Here is an 18,361-nt window from a genome sequence, read left to right as displayed (position 1 = left end):
TTGGTAGACTAAAACGACAGAAATTTATTCTCTCGCAGTTTCGGAGGCCAGAAATCCGAAATCAGGGTGTTGGCAAGGTGATGCTTCTTCTACAGGCTTTGGAGGGGATCCTTCCTTCCCTCTTCCAGCCCTGGTACCTCCTGGCATTCCTGGGGTGGAGGTGGCAGGACCCCAGTCGCCTCTGTCCTTGCTTGGATTTCCTCCCTGTGTCTCCCTGCGTCTCTGTCTTCCTGTCTGTCTCTTATAAGGACACTTGCCATTATATTTAGGGCCCACCCAAGTCCAGGATGACCTTTCCTCAAGATCTTTATCTTAATTGTATCTGTAAAGATAAGGCCACCTTCTGAGGTGGATAAATCTGTTGTTGGGGGACCCCAGTTGAGCCCAGTGCATGTGGTATTGGAGAAATGGGTTTTGGCTTCTCAGACCACGTTTTGTGATAAGAGTAGCTAGCTCCTTAGGGCGCCTGGCTGGCTCATTCGGAAGAACACGCGACTCGTAGTAGTCTTGGGGTCGTGAGTTCGAGCCCCACATTGGGTGTAGAGATTACCTAAGTAAAAAAATGACTAACTAGCTCCTGGCAAGTGTCCTCTGGAAACCCGTGGAGCATATGCTCTGTGATAGACGTGACCTGCTGGAGAGGACGTTACGTTCCCTTTTCAAGAACGGAGTGGTGGAGACGTAGTTGAAATCGGAGCAGACAGCCTCTGTGATGCAAATGGAAGTTGCCGGGCGGAGATAGTCCTAGAATATCTGGGAGAAAAAGTACCCACACATTTGCGGGAAGCTGACGAAGGGCAGGGCCTAGTGCCTCCTATCAGTCTCTCCTTGGCTCCCGCCCCTGAGAAACAACACAGTGGATTTGGCATTTTGGTCCCAAAAGAATCAGAGCTTTGGGGAATTAGAGTCCTGTCCAGATCACGGCAGTGGGGAGTACGTGTGTGTGCTTGAAGATAAGTAGACTTGATTAGCGAGCGGAGGAGCCGAGGCGTGGAGTGGATACGCCGGTGGACGGAGCTCTGAACTGGAGACCGGACTCCGGGTGGGCGGTGTGTGTCATTGTGGGAGAACGGGAGCTGTTGGCCTGGGCAGGAGAGGTCTGCGGTGTCCCCCTCCTATCAGTAAGCCACGGTGTCCTTGCTCCGTGGGATGTTTCCTGAGGCAGATTGGGGAGTACTTGGGAACGTTTAAGAAGTGATACACGCCCATGGTGAAGAATCAGGTTGTAGACAGGAGATTCCAGCCCGGGTGCCCGAGCTGTGGACAGAAGCCTCCTTGTTCTGCGACTTGAGGGACCCTGGCCTGTTGCCTGTATCCTCCCCTGTGCCCCTATAAAGGAGACCTCTGAGTTTGACTCGATCGAGGGAATTATCAGAAGAATTAAGCACAAACGGTTAGATGTGGACCCACAATAGGGCTCACTAAGAAGAAGTACCAAACTAGCCTAATCTACTTGAAAGAAAACGTTGCTGGGACTGCAGATCAGGAATTTGCCATGGACTGGGTATTTCTTTTTTCTTCTTTTTTCTTCTTTTAATTAAAAATTTTTTAAATGTTTGTTTATTTTTGAGAGAGACAGAGTGTGAGCAGGGGAGGCACAGAGAGAGAGGGAGATAGAATCTGAAGCAGACTCTAGGCTCTGAGCTGTCAGCACAGAGCCCAATGCGGGGCTCAAACTCACAGACTGTGAGATCATGACCTGAGGTGAAGTCGGACGCTAAACCGACTCAGCCACCCAGGCCTCCCATTTTTTTTTCTTAATGTTTAGTTTTGGGGAGGAAGAGAAGAAGAGAGAAGGAGACCTAGAATCCAAAGCAAGCTCCTGTCAGCACACAGCCGGATGTGGGGCTGAAACTCCTAAATCGCGAGATCATGACCTGAGCCGAGGTCAGACGCTTAACCGACTGAGACACCCAGGGGCCCCGGACTGGGTGTTTCCTGATTTTTAGCATATGTGGGTGCTGAGGAGGAGCACTGGACCCAATCCAGGACCTCCAGGCAGGGTTTTCTGAAGGACAAGCCTGGACGATTCTGTTAGTCTGTTAGTCTGTGACTGTGTGCATCTGAAACCCAAACGGAGATGTCCGGAAGCTGGGGGCATGAAGAATGTTTTCTTCTTTTCTCCTTTCACAGGCTATTTTGTGCATTAACTAGCACACATGTTGAGTTGTGTGCTTTGGCTTCTCTTCACAGAAAGATCCAGATTCAACTGTAATTAGATATTTACCTTTTTATTTTTCTGTAGGCACCTAGAGTATACATAGGAAGTAGAGTGAGTTAAGGTCTACAGCCTAGACTGGTATTAAATTAAGCTGGTTTGATCACAATTCACACAAGCTAAAATGTAAGCGCTGTAAGAGGTTCAAAAATACCCTCTGTTTCAAGTAGGTATATTATATAAAATAGCCTGTGTTCCTAAGTGTGTCTGTTGATAAATCTTTAGATTGTGTCTGTAGATAAATCTATAAAATCTTTTTTTTTTTTTTTCTCATTGACTAGTTTGGGTAAATGCCCGCCCTGCCCCAGAATAATAAAGGTCAGCTTGAGAATGTTCCATAGTTTACAAGACAGTTCACATAGCTAGCTACAGGTTATGAATGAAAAGGAATTAAGATTCTTGCTCCTTCGTTACTTGCTTCAGGAACTAATGTTCTGACTTTGTAAAAACAATTTCAGATTTGTAGGGCAAAATGATATAGGAGAAGCAGAATCCTGCTAAACTATATATTAAGAAACAAGGATGGATATATGAAACACAGAAAATTAAGACAATCCCATGTGGAGTCCCTATAGGAATCAAGAAGAGATTTACCGAGGATTTCTCTTAGGGCATTCCTGCAGACCGCAGGAGAAAATGTGGCCTCTTCTGAACCATTAGTTTAAGAGACAGAGTGCCTCCCCCACCCCAAGGCCTCCCCCCTGACTAGCAAGTACCAGAAAATAACTGGGGAGGGAGGCCAGATGGATGTAGGTACATTTCATCCGGGCAGCGTGGACGCAGAGAAGGGTCGTGGTAGCAAAATAGACTGAGGATTATATTCTTAGATTTGCTGCTGTCCGTTGAAGAGTATGGAATTCGAGGACAAGGGCATCAAGAGAGAATTTTCCTCTGGAGCAGTGTGTGCTCTGATTGGGAATACCCTGAGCCCTGGGGCCTTGAACTACAGACAGGGTTTGAACGTATGGACACGGGATGGACAAATCCCTTTCCCACAAGGAGAGTGAGGCTCAAAGACAGTCTCTTTCTCTCTTTCCCATCAATCTTACTTAGGTATAGTTGACATATAATGAACTGTACGTAGTGAAAGTGTACAGTTTGGGAAGTTTTGACGTGTGTATACCCTGTGAAAGCACCACTCCAGGCAGGTCAGTGAACATATCTACCACCCCCAAAGTTTCCTCCTGACCTGTTCTAGCTTTTCTGTCTAGACGTTTGGTTTCGTTGCTTTTTGTATATCCCACATCTGTCCAATGTATTCGTCTCCCCTTCAGTTTCTCAAACACACACCATAGAGTCGTAAACACGGTTTCATTGTCTTTGTCTGCTAGTTCTGGCATCTTCGCCATTTCTGACTCAGAATTGGTTGATCTTTCTCTTCATTTTGGGCCATCTTATTTTGCTTCTCTGCATCCTTGCTGAGTTTTAGATTGCAGGCCGGACTTTGGGTGCCAGGTGTTTTTGCGTTCCTACGAATCTTTGGTTAAGTTACTTGGAAACAGCTGGATCCTGTTGACTCTTGCTTTTCAGCTTTGGTGGGTGTTCCGAGTACCGCTCCAGCCTGGGCATTGTTCCCTCTAATCCTTTTGGGGGGTTCTTTCCCCAGGCGAGTGTAGGGTCTTTGTAAGAGCATGCTGACCAAGGAGGGCTCCGTGCCTATCTGTGGGGTTCTCTTTCTGTGCAGCGCTCTCTTATCCCGGAACTCTGCTTCTTAGACTCTGGCTACCTTGGTCTCCTCAGACACCCAGATCTGTCTGCTCAACACCAGGATACTGCCAGGAGGTGCCTCGATCCCCCTGGTCCCCCATCCCCTCGCAGTCTGTGGACCCCTCCAGACCGGAAGCTGGGGACAGCCGTAGGCTCACCGTGTGTATTTCTTGCCTCTCGGTGTTCGCTGCCCTTTGATGCCTGACGTCCAGTGTCTTCAAGACCATCTCAGATTTTGTCTGTTTTTTTACTTGTTTCAAGTGTGAGAGTAAGTCTGTGTCCCTGATGCTCCACAGTGGCCCAAGCGTGAGTGCCACACGTATCCTCCCTGTGAGATGGGAGCAGGCATTCTGGAACTAGGAAGCAATGTCTTCTTGACTTTGAGAAAGCATCTCTGAACGCGGCACTTTACGGCATTCTTAATACAGTAGAAGACATCATGATGTTTATAAAAAAGGATCAGCAAATTTTTTTTTTTTTAACATTTTATTTATTTTTGAGACAGGGAGAGACAGAGCATGAACGGGGGAGGGTCAGAGAGAGAGGGAGACACAGAATCTGAAACAGGCTCCAGTCTCTGAGCTGTCAGCACAGAGCCTGACGCGAGGCTCGAACTCAAGGACCGTGAGATCATGACCTGAGCTGCTGAGAAGTCGGCTGCTTAACCGACTGAGCCACCCAGGCGCCCCAGCAAATTTTTTTTTTTAAGTTTATTTTTGAGAGAGAGAAAAAGTGAGAGTGGGGAGAGACAGAAAACGAGAGAATCCCAAGCAGGCGCCACACTGTCAGCACAGAGCCCGACGCGGGGCTCAAACCCACGAACTGTGAGATCATGACCTGAGCCGAGGTTGGACGCTTAACCATCTGAGCCACCCCGGCGCCCCCAGCAAATCTCGAGGGGAGAGCAAATTTGGATAAATAGGGAACAGGATTATTGATTAGGTGATAGGTGAGAAAATAAGGCATTGGTAGGAAGCTGGAAAGGCAATGGTGGAAGGAAGTCCATTTCGCACGCGGAGGTGAACTTAAATGATACTGCGTGGCAGAGTGAAATGGCACGATCGACTTGAGAGCATGCACATTTCCGAATGTTTTACAGGTATAAATTCATAAATAGAATGGGAAGGTAAACACGCTCTGGAGAAATATTTACAGCACAGGACCAAGAGTCAGTCGATAAGTTAATAACATATACTAATAACTCTTAGCAGAAGCAGCAGCAGGAAAACAAAGCCTTGGCAGGAGGGCTCAGGGGTGTTCTCCCAGGGACTTAACCAAGGAAGAGACACTTGCTCGCCAAGTGGCAAAAAAAAAAGTCCAACTCTAAGAGTAAGAAACCAAACTGCAGCTTAAAAGAGTGATCTCACCCCTGATCACCTTTTAAGTGGGCGTGAGGGAAAAGGGCGCTGTGGACGGGGCTCTGTGGGCACTCGCTTAACAGTTTAGCCTATACCCTTTATATCTGTCCGAGTACTTATCCTGCTGCTGAATTAGCACAGAAGGGTGCCCTCTGGATTTAGCAGAGGGTAGGGGTGGAAGATGAGCTAGAGACATCCCAGGTAGCCGTGGCCGTGCTGGCTATATTTCTCCAAAGAACAAGTCCGCCCACCTATGTGCAAAGCCGGGCAGCTTTATTGGACACTTTAGATAGAAATAAAGCTTTTCCCAGGGTCTAGTCTCAGGAATGCTCTGGAACATCATGTCACAGGTTTTTATTTTTTTTGGGGGGGAGGGGAATCTGTAGGATTTTAGAAACTTGTACACATCAGTCCGAATCAGTGAAAGGACGGCAGTGAAAACGCAGTAGTGATGATTCAGTGTTCAGTAAGTAGTGAAAAGACAAAGTGGTCATTTCTGTCCAGAGGGTCGGTGATCAAAGAAGGCACACTAAAGGACTTCATTGCAAACATGTGGGCTCAGAAATGACAGCTTTCAGATTTTCATGTAACAAGATGTCCCCTTATTTCAAAAAATAATTTTCTTATATCGCATTTATGTCTTAATAAGGTCTGTATTGCGTGGATTCATTCTACCCATCATTTTGCATGTTTTGTAAAAGAAAACACACATATTCTACTTATTTGTGATGCCCACAGTATCTGTGTCGGTTTCTCTCTCTCTCTCTCTCTCTCTCTCTCTCTGTGTGTGTGTGTGTGTGTGTGTGTGTGTGTGTATGTGTATGTATATGTCTGTCTGTCTGTCTGTGCATGTTTGCCCTAGAGGTTGGAATGGCTAGTCGCTGGGAACAGGGATGATTAGGGCTGGCTGTAAGAAATGAGGGATGCCAGAGTTAAGGACTTTATTCAGGGAAGTGTTCTTGGCCTGTTTGTAACTGGTCTGTGGATTTGAAACCATTTTAGCATCATTGACCCTCAGCCACTAAGTGCTCATAGCACTTCCCAGTCATTGTCATGACCAGACTTCCACCTGTTCCCTCCCTCTTCACCACTGCCAGATGCTAGGGACCTCCTCCCGTGACAATCACTGGGAAATAAGATATCCTTGGGGGCTGCATTAACCGGAAATGAGTTTGCATATCAACAGCATCAGCAGTGAGGAGAGATAGCGGCTTCAGTAAGACAGTTTATTTCTCTTTCTGGAGATGTTGTCTGGAGATAGGTAGGCGTAGGGTTGGTGAAATGGCTTCATGGTCATCAGAGTCTAGAGAGCCGTAATTTTCTTCTCCCTCATTCTCAGTACATGGTTTCCATTCTCAAGGGCCTTGAGGGTGATTGGAACTCCAGTCCTCACCAGTATTCCAGGCAACAAGAACCAGAAGGGGGAGAAAGAGAAGAAAAAACCCATGACCTTCCTTCTGGCTGAGTCACCTCCTTTTATCTATTTATTTTTGGGACACAGAGAGAGAGAGAGAGAGAGAGAGCACAGCAGGGGAGGGGCAGAGAGAGAGAGAGAGAGAGAGAGAGAGAGAGAGAGAGAGAGGGAGACACAGAATCTGAAACATGCTCCAGGCTCTGAGCTGTCAGCACGGAGCCTGACGCGGGGCTCGAACTCACGAACCGCGAGATCATGACCTGAGGCGACTGAGCCCCCAGGCGCCCGAGCTCAGCTCCTTTTAAATACTGCATTCATACTACTGCCTCTAACCACAAGGAAGTTTGCCTTCTCCATCCGCTCGGGCCATCATAACAAAATACTACATCTTGGGTGGCTCCAACAACAGAAGTCTATTGCTGGCAGTTCTGGAGGCCGGGAAGATCAAGGTGCCGACCAGGTAGGTTTCGTCCTGAGGATTCTTCCCTTGGCTCGTTGGTGGCCGCCGTCTTGCTCTGTGATCTCTGCTTTGTGCAAGCGTGAGGGTGGGGGAGAGCCTGTCTCCGCCGGGGGTCCTTCTAAGAAGGACACTAGTCCTATCCGATCAGGGCTCCACCCTTATGACCTCGTTTAAACATAATTATCTCCTTGTAGGCCCTGTCTCCAATACGGTCACGCTGGGGGTTAGGGCTTTGACATGAATTTTGGCGGGAAAGGGGGGAGGGGGGTGCAGGTGATTCCATAGCAGTTGGGAAGTGTAGCGTTTTAGCTGCGTGTAGTGTTTCCCCGAATAAAGAAGACCTTATCGAGAAGAGGAGGACAGGTGTTGGCTGGCAGCTGGCGGTAATTGCCACGGCGGGGGCTGCTGGCTCAGTTCCCCGGATGGATCATCAGGTGCTTGAAGGCGGAATCCTATGGAGGATTCACTGAAAGCAGCTAAGGATACTCTGTGTAAAATCATCCACAGAGAAATGGGAGAATGAAAGAGATTTGGAAGTCATTGCTGATAAAACACAGTCCCTTAGTCTCAAGAAAGTGGTATCCCAGGAAAAGTCAGGAAACCTTTCTTCCCCTTAGGAGTGTAGCTTAGGAGTCAGGAAACCTTTTCTCGCCATGAGTGTGTTTTCTGCTATTCATATATATATATGTATATATATATATACATATATATATATACATATATATATGTATATATATATTTATTATTATTTTCTTCTCTAGGCCTGCTATTTAGTTAGGACAGAAATTATATCTTTAAAAAATTTTTTTTAAAACGTTTAAAATTTTAAAAGTTTTATTTTTTATTTTTTTTTATTTAAAAAAATTTTTTTTAAACATTTATTTATTTTTGAGGCAGAGAGAGAGACAGAGCATGAACAGGGGAGGGGCAGAGAGAGAGGGAGACACAGAATCTGAAACAGGCTCCAGGCTCTGAGCTGTCAGCACAGAGCCCGACGCGGGGCTCAAACTCACGGACCGTGAGATCATGACCTGAGTCGAAGTCAGACACTTAACCGACTGAGCCACCCAGGCGCCCCTAAAATTTTTATTTTTTAGAGAGAGAGTGAGCGCAAGCTGGGGAGGAGGGCAGAGGGAGAGAGAGAGAGGGAGAGAGAGAGAGAGACTCTCCAGCAGGCTCCATGTTCACTGTGGAGCCTGGTGCAGGGTTTGTTGCCTCGACCCTGGGATCCTGACCTGAGCTGAAATCGAGAGTCAGATGCTCAACCAACTGAGCCACCCCGGTGTCCCCAGAAATTGTATCTTAGGACGGAAGTTGCGGTCGACAGACTGCACGTGATCTCCTTGTTGCCCTTGAGACTCTGGGTGAGCTTTTTCTAGAAGTGGAATAAACTGGGACTTTGAAGCTACAGCTATGACTCAGGTCACCAAAAGTATTTGTCCTTTGTCTTTCTGAGCACTTGTACAAGGGGGCCAAAGGGAATTGACTTTAGTTTATAGGGTTAGCTGCAAAGCGGTGAAATTCTTGGCGTCTGGAGGCTCTGAGGTCACATTGAAATTGTTATATTTTCTTTGAACCCTAGGAATTGCACGATCGCATTTCATTTTATTACTAATACTTTGTGAAAATGTTTGAAAATCTTGGTTTTTGGTTCTCTAGAAGTCTAGTTAAAAAATGGAAAAGGCTTCATTCCCTTTGTATTGGGCACCAATTGAGAGAGATGGTAAGATTTGTCTTATCCTTGATAAATGCTTGTTTCTTTATTTTGAGAGAGAGAGGGAGAGAGACACTCTCCAGCAGGCCCCGTACTGTCAGCACGGAGCCCGGCATGGGGCTTGATCTCACGAACTGTGAGATCATGACCTGAGCAGAAATCAAGAGCCAGGCGCTAAACTGACTGAGCCACCCAGGAGCCCCTACCCCTGTCTTATTCTTGACAAAATGGGAAATGTAGCTCTGCATTTGAGACCTGAATAGTTTGCTAACTCCTCCTCGTGGCCTCATGTAATTAGACTTCCCCATCCTGTGAGTGGCAGCCTCTCGTAATGCATGACAGAGGGACACCCAGAGCATCCGTACCCTCCGTGTAGGAAGGCTTGTTTCAAAAGAGAGGACTTGACCTGAGTGTGTTCAGTTTCTTTGTTCGTGTTCTCTGGTCAGCCCGTAAGGGCTCATGTGAGACACCAGATCCCTCTCCGTGGAAAGATGAAGCCTGGGGGGCAGGGGAATGAGGGTTCCCTGAAAGAGTAGAAGAGGGAAGGCCTAGAACCTCTGATTTTTTTCAGTCATTCATATGGCATCCCTTTACAAGGCCAAGGAGCATAGTCTTTGGAACATGACGATATAACCACAGGGGACACGGACCCAGTCCATTCACGTTAATTAGCGAATCTGGTGGTAAGATGCACTGTGTCCACGAACCGATTTTTTTCAAGTTTGATTCAAGTTGGTTAATAAAATGGATCCATTTTTTTTTCTTTTTAGGTTTTAATCCTTCGTGTTGGTGTCTGTAGATATCACCAAGGTTTATTATTGCCACTCAACTCCTACTTCCCTTTATATAAGAGAAAATATTTTATGGTGACATCAGTCTGTATCTAAACAGCTTCCCTGGTGTTGAGATCTATCCCCAAGTACATCCTGTTGGAAATACTGTATTCAAGAGGGGTACTCTTTAAATCTGATTTGTGATCTGTAGGCATTAAATATGTAAGTGTATAGCTCACTTTTTAACTGGAGTGTGTATCACTTGATTGTCTAATTACAGGTCTTCTTACAACAAAAACTATTAAAATTTGTTTCCATGTTGAAGACCTCTAGATCCAGAGGAGAACGTTACCAATTTTCTTAGGGACTTTTCTGCGTAGGTGGTTAGATATGGGGCTGGGGTTGTGTTTCTGTATGAGATTTGGGTTAATTTGAGACTTGGAACCTCCATCGCTTGCTTGTTTCTTGAATACAGCCCAACAGAGGGAATGGGTAAGATGTCTGGGTTAAGAATTGCTCATGTGGACCACAGTTACCATGCATTTTAGAAGGCTGAATATAAGAGTAAAGAAAAGGTCATAGGCTGAACTTAGTTACTGATGAGGCAGAGAAAGGCATTGGGGATCGCTTACAGATTTGTGGAGTTGAGCTGAACTAATTTTCAGGTAAGAAATTAATAATGAAATGACTGGGAATTTCTGATATGCCTAATAGAAGTAACACTTAAATCTTGATTGACACATTTGCCTCCATAGAAAACCACAACTAAGGTTTCGGGCACTCGGTACAGTTGCTTCACTGGTTGACTGCTATAGTGTGAGGGTAAAGGGTCAGGTCAGGCTTCCAGGTGTGGTCACTACAGCGCTGTATCTCTATCCAGTCCTTCTTTGGAAGCCACTAACTCTTAAAACAATAGCTGTGAAATTGATTCAGTTTCGCTGGAAAGGTTGCCAGCCTGGTAGGAGCAAAGACTCCATGAACACACCTTCATGATGGCATAACCGTAGCATGTTTTTTTTGTGGTTTCCACAACTTTTTTCCAGTCTAAATGAGAAAATGGACTGTGGGTGGTGACCACATTCTGCCCTCCATCTTCTGTCTTCGCAGCTTTATTGAGATATAATTCACATCCCATAGAATTCACCCCTTATACTGTACAATTCAGTTGCCTTTCCTGTATTCAGAGTTGTGTACTCAGTTTTTGAACATTTACATTAGTCCAAGAAGATAACCTGTACCCTGTAGGTGTCAATCTGTTCCCTTTAAAAAAAAAAAAAGAGACCTTCTCCAGAAACTACACAGCAGGCTACAGTAAGCGAAATTATTAGAAGAGCTACTCCATAATTCTGAAATTTGATCTTTAAATAGGTAATATTATAACTTGCTATTCTGTGATTTAGGTAGTAATGAAACACTCCTTTCATTTCTCAGGAATGCTGTATGACACGATGTATTCATGAGAATGATGTCTTTTGCCACATTCTCTTGGTTAGAAGCAGGTCATAGGTCCTGTCCACACTCAGAGAGAGGAGCCCACACGATGTGAACCCCAGGGATGTACAGATCACGGAGATCACCTTTGAGCCTGTCTACCATGTCCCATAAATTAGCGAATAATTTAAAACACGTTGCTTCCAATTTACATGTAATTTTAACTATTTTTCAGCTACTCTCAGCAGTTGCCCACTGCTGGACATTTCACCAGTGATTACACTGAGCCATAGAGGTGGTGTTTACTTGCCAGTGATCGGAGAACAATGATCTTTACAAATGAACCTTCTTTTTCTTTCTTTGTTTCTTTCTTTCTTTCCTTGTTTCTTTCTTCCTTCTTCTTTCTGTTTTAGTGCTTATTGCTTTATTTTGAGAGAGAGGGAGAGTGTGTGCACGCAGGGAAGGGTCAGAGAGAGAGGGAGAAAGAGAATCCCAAGCATGCTCTGTACCATCAGCACAGAGCCCGATGTGGGGCTCAGTCTCGCGGACTGTGAGATCATGACCTGAGCCGAAATCAAGAGTTGGACGCTTCACTGACTGAGCCACCCAGGCGCCCCAAAAACGAATCTTCTTTACGTTAGGATACTTCTGCATCATGAAAAAGATTACTAAGACAGTTCGTCACTAGGTTTGGTTGGTGAAAATATGTCCTAAACAAGACAAGAATTTGCGTGAATAAAAGCTGGTAGTATGACTTATTATGATCCTGGAATCTGGCATTGGGAATGTGGGTTCCCTAAGTGGTTACTTAGACAAAGTGTATTAGTCTTTAAACTACTGTCTTGAAGCATGGTAATTATGAATACTAGTATATGTGGTAATTCTGGGGAAGTGATTTTAAAATTCTGAATATTTTGAGAACCTTAAAAGTAGCTACAAAAATCAGTTCTAGTAACCTGAGAAAACATTTCTGTATTTTGGAAGAAGTAAAAGAAATAAGCATGTCAACTTTTCTTGCTTGTATTACCTGATCAGATTTTAAAGAGATTCTGACCATTTCATATGAAATTGAAGAAAAATATCAATGATATTCAAGAATCTTTTTCTGGCATGTTGCCCTCCCTGGCTTGATAGAGTTCATTACTGTATTGATCTGTGGGGGCAGGGGAGAAAGAGACACAAATGAGGTGGTTTTCCCATTTTTCATTTTGGATTTGCTTTTTTTGTTGTTAATTTTTTTAATCTTTATTTTTGAGAGAGTGAGAGAGAGAGACAGAGTGAGAGCAGGGGAGGAACAGAGAGGGAGGGAGACACAGAATCCAAAGCAGGCTCCAGGTTCCAAGCTGTCAGCACAGAGCCCAACGTGGGGCTCGAACCCATGAACCGTGAGATCATGACCTGAGCCGAAGTCGGACGCTTAACCGACTGAGCCACCCAGGCGCCCCGGATTTGCTTTTTTACAAAGCATGGTTACAAGTTCATCCTTTGATCTCCAGGTTGGAATTTTGGAGATGGTTTTAGAATGTAATGAAAATCTGTAAGGAGTGGATCCTTTTGTCCATGAATCATTTGTTTTCACCTCGTTGCTATATCTGTGAACAAAGACTGAGAGGTTCAAGTTTGAATAATACATGACAGTTTTTCTCTTAGTGCCTGCTGGCTATCTATGTAACTGATCCCCTACCCCAGCATGGCATAAACAGGGACAGGGCAGTATGGTAAGGTGTTACTTCCCAAACTCTGCTGGAGTCACCTGGGATCTTTAAAAATACTGGATCTTTTGGACTCCTGCCCCCAGATACTCTAATTGCTATGAGATGGTAACCTGGGCATCCAGATTTTAAGAATCTCGCCAGGAAATTCTAATGTGCACCAAAGTTTGGGAGTGCCTGTGCCACAGGTTGAGGGCCTGGAGTATTAATGTCGGGTAAGGTTGGATAAGAACTTTCTGGAAATGAGGTCTGTCACTCCTGGGCGTCTGCATTTAACAATGCAGTTTTGCAAAGGTTTGAGAAAGCTCTCGTATTTGGAAATGAAAACGAGTCTATAGAATTACTTTCTTCAGTCAATGGAACCTTGGTTTTCTGAATCCTCTTAAAGCTATGATCATTGACTCCCTAAATTTAGGCCTTCCTTAAGTCAGTGTGTCAAAAAAAGAAGACGATGCAAAAAAAAAAAAAAAAACAAAAAAACCCAAAAACAACCCACTAAAAACAACAACAAAAACAAAACAAACAAAACAAAGCCAAAAAAAAAAAAAACCCTCCAAAACCCTGGAGGTCAGACCGTGTTTTTTTCCCACGCATTCATCGGTGCTAGCTATCAGAAAAAGTCCAAACCTGTTTAAAATGTGGCACAATTGCTTCCCGGTATTTTAACAGAGAGAGGCTGAGAACACACAGCATCGAATCGTCGGGAAAACTGAAGATCTCTCCTGAGCAGCACTGGGATTTCACCGCGGAGGACTTGAAGGACCTTGGAGAAATCGGACGAGGAGCTTACGGTTCCGTCAACAAAATGGTCCACAAACCAAGTGGGCAGATAATGGCAGTTAAAGTAGGTGACGCCCGTCCTTCTTTTTCCGGTGCTTTCAGCCATTAGGTGCAACTTCCTGGTGCAGTCACTCCACTGTTGTTCTGTCCTCTCCCGGCTTGTGTGGCGAACGTGGGTGTTTGTAAAACCGTTTCTCCAAATCCTTCGAGGGTGTGAATCGTCCCGAGGCTGTCTGGCCGGTGGCATGTGTTTCCCTCCCCTCCGGAAGCGCCGAGGGTGTGAAGTGCGCATGTTCGCTGCGCTCTTGGCATGACGCGCTAACGTGTTTTCAACTCCAGGCCCTTCCGCTGCCAAGGTGAGTTCAGGCTGGGCGGCCGCACCCCTGGGAGCAGGGCAGTGCTGCACCGAGCCAGGCGGGGAGCTGGACGAAGAGGCAGCACACTGGGTTGGGCAAGGTGCGGGGCTAGGGCTAACAGCAGTCTCACTGAAGGTTTCCCGGAAACCACGCACATGCTGTTGCCACTAACCTCAACCTTACTCGGCCCTGACCGGCTCGGCTTCTGTTTGTTTTCTCATCTCCACCCAGTACTGCCCTGTTCCCCGGTTCGAAAGCTGGACTTGAAATGCGTACCTCGTGATAATGCCGTCACATTCCGTCCTTGCTGTGAGTGTCTGCCACCTGATACGTTCATGTGAAGAAGACGGCAGAGTGGCCCGGAGTGGAGATCGGCCCCACAGGCTGTCCTTGGTGGGCTGACGTCGGTGCCTGTTACGCATCGCTGCCGTCCATCCGACTCCTGTGGGGCCCGCGTAGTTGTAACGTGGCCGTTTGTTTGTTTAGATGTCGAGCAGATGTTCGCTGTGTCTCAGATGTTACTGGAAAATGGACAGTGTTGGGGGTGGCGGTTTAAAAAGAAAAAGGCAAAAGGGGATCCGAGTTACAATTCTTACGGAAGCAGTCAATGCCTCAGTTTGCACAATGGAGAATGGGTTTGCAGACAGTGTCGGCTAATCATCTTCCTGTTGAAACGCCTGTTTGGAGACTTTTTCGACGTGGCTTGATTGACTAGGCGCCTCAGTGTCGTAATTGACTTTTGGGAGGGGATTCGCATCACATTGATAGAAGATGCTCTCTGTGTTAAAGTTTACTGTGAGCAAAATGTTACTCTAACTGTTTTTGCCTCCTTCACTGTTGAGCATTTCTCTTTGTGGGGTCATACAAACCGATGAGAAATTCATGATGGGGAAAACTTGTATGGTTCTTCACCTCGTTTTTGGTCATTGTTCTTTTGCATTGTGATGACGACTGTGGGCCTTTTTCTTAGGATGCTGCATACGTCTGCAAAATCTTGCATGTGAACTGTAGACCTCTAAAGACGCATAGGCTACGCCCTCTGCTTTGGATTATCTCTTGAAATAAACTGGTAGTCTTCTTGGAACGTGAAATGATTCCTCTATGTTTATTTTGTGCCACTGCAATGGAAGTGGGAAGTCATTTTATTGAGATTTTTCTGGATGAGTGTTGCACTGCTCTTCTGTATGCTGCCTGTGCATGACACTTGCTTTTACTTGGCTGGGTCTTAAGGGAGAGCTATCCTATGTAACTAAAGCTTCTAAACTTTCTTCCAGGTACTAGGGAAAGACCTTTTAAATAATTATGTCCTGCGATTTTCAGCCTGCACTCCATGCGTTTTACTATGTTGACCATTATCATAATCTGTTTTAGTAATCTGTGTTGACTTCGGCCACAGTCAGTAGGTTTTCAAGGGAAATAAAGAAGGTACTTGCTTCATTGTGACTTGAAGGAAGCTTTTCTTAATTTGAGAACTTTTGAAACTGTGTAGTGCTCACTCAAGTTTTGAAGGCATTTAAAGAGTGAAAATAGGAAGTTGTTGTCCGCTGTTTGTAATTTGACCTTATTTTGAGAGCCCCTGTTGGAGTGGCTTTGAAAATCCCAGCTCTTAAGAAATACTTGGAGGGGGTCATGGGACCTCCAGATGGGTAACTCTCACATCAATACCTATCAGTTGGTACTGTCTCTGTTTGTTTATCACCTTGAGTTCTTTTTAATTTTTTAATGTTTCTTTATTTTTGAGAGAGAGACAGACAGACAGACAGAATGTGAGTGGGGGAGAGGCAGAGAGAGAGGGAGACACGGACCGCGACATCATGACCTGAGCCGAAGTGGACGCCCAACCGACTGAGCCACTCAGGTGCCCCGTGTTTATCAACTTGAATTCTTTTTTTTTTCAATTTTTTAAATGTTTTTATTATTTTTGAGAGAGAGAGAGAGAGAGCGCAGGGAAGGGGCAGACAGAGAGGGAGACACAGAATCCAAAGCAGGCTCCAGGCTCCGAGCTGTCAGCACAGAGCCCCAACTCAGGGCTCAACCTCACAAACTGTGAGATCATGACCTGAGCTGAAGTCTGACACTGAACCGACTGAGCCACCCAAGCTCCCCATCACCTTGAATTCTTGAGCAAGCGGGTCCGTTTAGTGTGGGGAAGGTGGTGATGTGACGTTATCAACCGACCTATCAGTGGGGGGTACCATTGGATTCCATGACGTCATATGATACTGGAAGAGGGTTTTTCCATTCACATACATGACAGTTTGATACCAATTTGCAGACTGGTGTTTGCCTCCCACTGCAGTTTAAAAAAAAAAAATTTTTTTTAACGTTTATTTATTTTTGAGACGGAGACAGAGCATGAATGGGGGAGGGGCAGAGAGAGGGAGACACAGAATCGGAAGCAGGCTCCAGGCTCTGAGCCATCACCCCAGAGCCCAACGCGGGGCTCGAACTCACAGACTGCGAGATCGTGACCTGAGCTGAAGTTGGACACCCAACCGACTGAGCCACCCAGGCGCCCCAACCACTGCAGTTTTTAAATGTGTATCTTGTGGGTCTCTCTGAAAAAGCTTAGCCTTTCATCACACCTGAGCGAGTGTATTCCTTATCACGTAGGCACGTGGACAGATGGACAAGAGCAAACACCCAGGGGCAGTATGTGATCAAGACATTAGGTCTGACGTAGACAGCCTGATTACTAAGCGCCCTCTGTGTTTAGCCTTGAGATAGGACTACAGAAATTTAAAAGAGTGGGAGACAGTGGTTCACACTCCTGTGAGTTTTCCCTGGTTGTTGGTAAAATGAGAAATGCATTATACTAGTGTTTTACTATGCACCGGGGAATATGGAGGGGTTAACTTAGTAGATACTAAGCTTATGTTGGAAATAAGTCATCCTTAAGACCTATTTGCAGTTCTTTACAAAAGTGGACTGTGGTATTAGCCTGGTTTTATTATCATTATTCCTCATTTTTAGTTTTGGTTTTTTAAATTATTTTAAGCCCAATGTGGGGCTTGAACTCACGACCCCAAGATCAAGGGTCACATGTTCTTCTAACTGAGCCAACCAGGGGCACCCCTGAGGTTTAGTTTTGAGGGAGCCCTTCCCCAAGTTTATTTTGCCACCTGTAAGAAATGTCTGAAAAGACCTGTTAGTAGAAATGGTCATCTCCAAGACGTAATCTAAAAATCAGCTAAGATATAATAAATCAAACTCAGCGAGGTAGCATACAGCATGTGTAAGAGTTGTACATACAACAATTTCTCTTTTTCTTTTGAGAGAGAGAGAAAGAGAGAGGGAAAGAGAGAGGGCACGTGTGCGTGTGTGTGGGGTGGGAGGCACAGAAGGAGTGGGAGACAGCTTCCCAAGCAGCCTCCGTGCTGGGCGTGGGGCTCGATCTCATGACAGGGAGATCGTAACCTGAGTCGAAATCAAGACTTGGATGCTTATCCTACTGAGCCACCCAGGCACGCCAACAATTTCTTGACCTTTGGCCCGAGGACAGTTCCTGAAGCTGCCAGTGAGGTTCGGCATTAGGACCTAAGATGTGGAAAATCTTGACCCTTCAGTTTTAATCGCACACTCGTGGGAAAAAGGTCTTCCTCTTCTGTGACGGGGAGTGATACAGCTGGTTTGTCTTGTCGCCTGAATGACTGAGTCACGGGGCTGCCCAGGGCAAAGCCGTTGTCCTGGCCACCAGGTCTCCTAAAGCTCAGGAGGGACCACCTTCGGCTCTGGTAGGGTACTTCAGGCTTCAATCAGCATCTTCGGCAAATAACATTTATTTAATACCCCATTTCGCATGATGTTGGAATAACCACTAAATGAAAAAAATGAGACCCACACAGACCCTGTCCTCTAAGAGTAAAGTAGGTGTCTGGTTAGCTCCCTTCCGGGGCTAATTGTAATGGGGAAAGGCCCAACATTCAGATCAAATGTTTGAGGAAGGCATTGGCATCGGCATTAGGTTTCTGGGCTGGGGTTAGAGAAACTCACGTCTGGGAGAAACACCCAGCAGAGTCAGGTCCTCAGATGATCCGAATCAGCATGTCTGAGCAAATCTGGGGACACAGGAGTGAAGAGTTAGAAAGAGTTCAGGCCCGTGGGCTGGAATGGAGTGGTATGACAGCCTCAGGTTGTCAAGGGATTGAAAGGGATCGATGCCCCTGCAGACGGAGGGCAGTGGAGTTGTTTGTTAGAGGCTTGACCGTTGAGCGAGGCTGACCTCTCGTGGGAGGATGAAACCGATGGCAGGCAGGTAGGTGGGGATGGGAACGTGTCCGGTCAAGGTTGTCAGGGATAATACTACGAAGAACATTCAGTCTTCAACCTGAGAACTCATCTGCACAACTCAGAAAGACGGACTGGCTGTCTCAGATTAGGTGCTTAGGCCACACTGAGTTAGCAACGTGACCTTGGACTGAAGGGTTTCAGGCGTTTC

At 45.9% G+C, this 18,361-nt stretch overlaps 1 protein-coding gene and 1 long non-coding RNA gene across 4 annotated transcripts in view; both read left to right on the top strand.

The window, feature by feature from the left end:
- Positions 1 to 18,361, top strand: part of MAP2K4 (mitogen-activated protein kinase kinase 4) — a 136,328-nt gene that overhangs the window by 54,763 nt on the left and 63,204 nt on the right. For all 3 annotated transcript variants that reach the window (XM_049638093.1, XM_049638094.1, XM_049638095.1), the window contains one exon: positions 13,457 to 13,631. In XM_049638093.1, the coding sequence (XP_049494050.1) occupies positions 13,457 to 13,631 (175 nt within the window). The remainder of the gene's footprint in view (positions 1 to 13,456; positions 13,632 to 18,361) is intronic.
- Positions 13,638 to 16,137, top strand: LOC125927597 (uncharacterized). The gene is made up of 2 exons (XR_007459383.1): positions 13,638 to 13,923; positions 14,155 to 16,137. It is a non-coding gene; the product is annotated as an uncharacterized LOC125927597 (long non-coding RNA).

Source organism: Panthera uncia, chromosome E1 (genome assembly GCF_023721935.1).
Source record: "Panthera uncia isolate 11264 chromosome E1, Puncia_PCG_1.0, whole genome shotgun sequence".
NCBI classification, from domain to species: domain Eukaryota; kingdom Metazoa; phylum Chordata; class Mammalia; order Carnivora; family Felidae; genus Panthera; species Panthera uncia.
The sequence above is the reverse complement of the archived record's forward strand: the minus strand, read 5'-3'. Positions and strand labels throughout refer to the sequence as shown.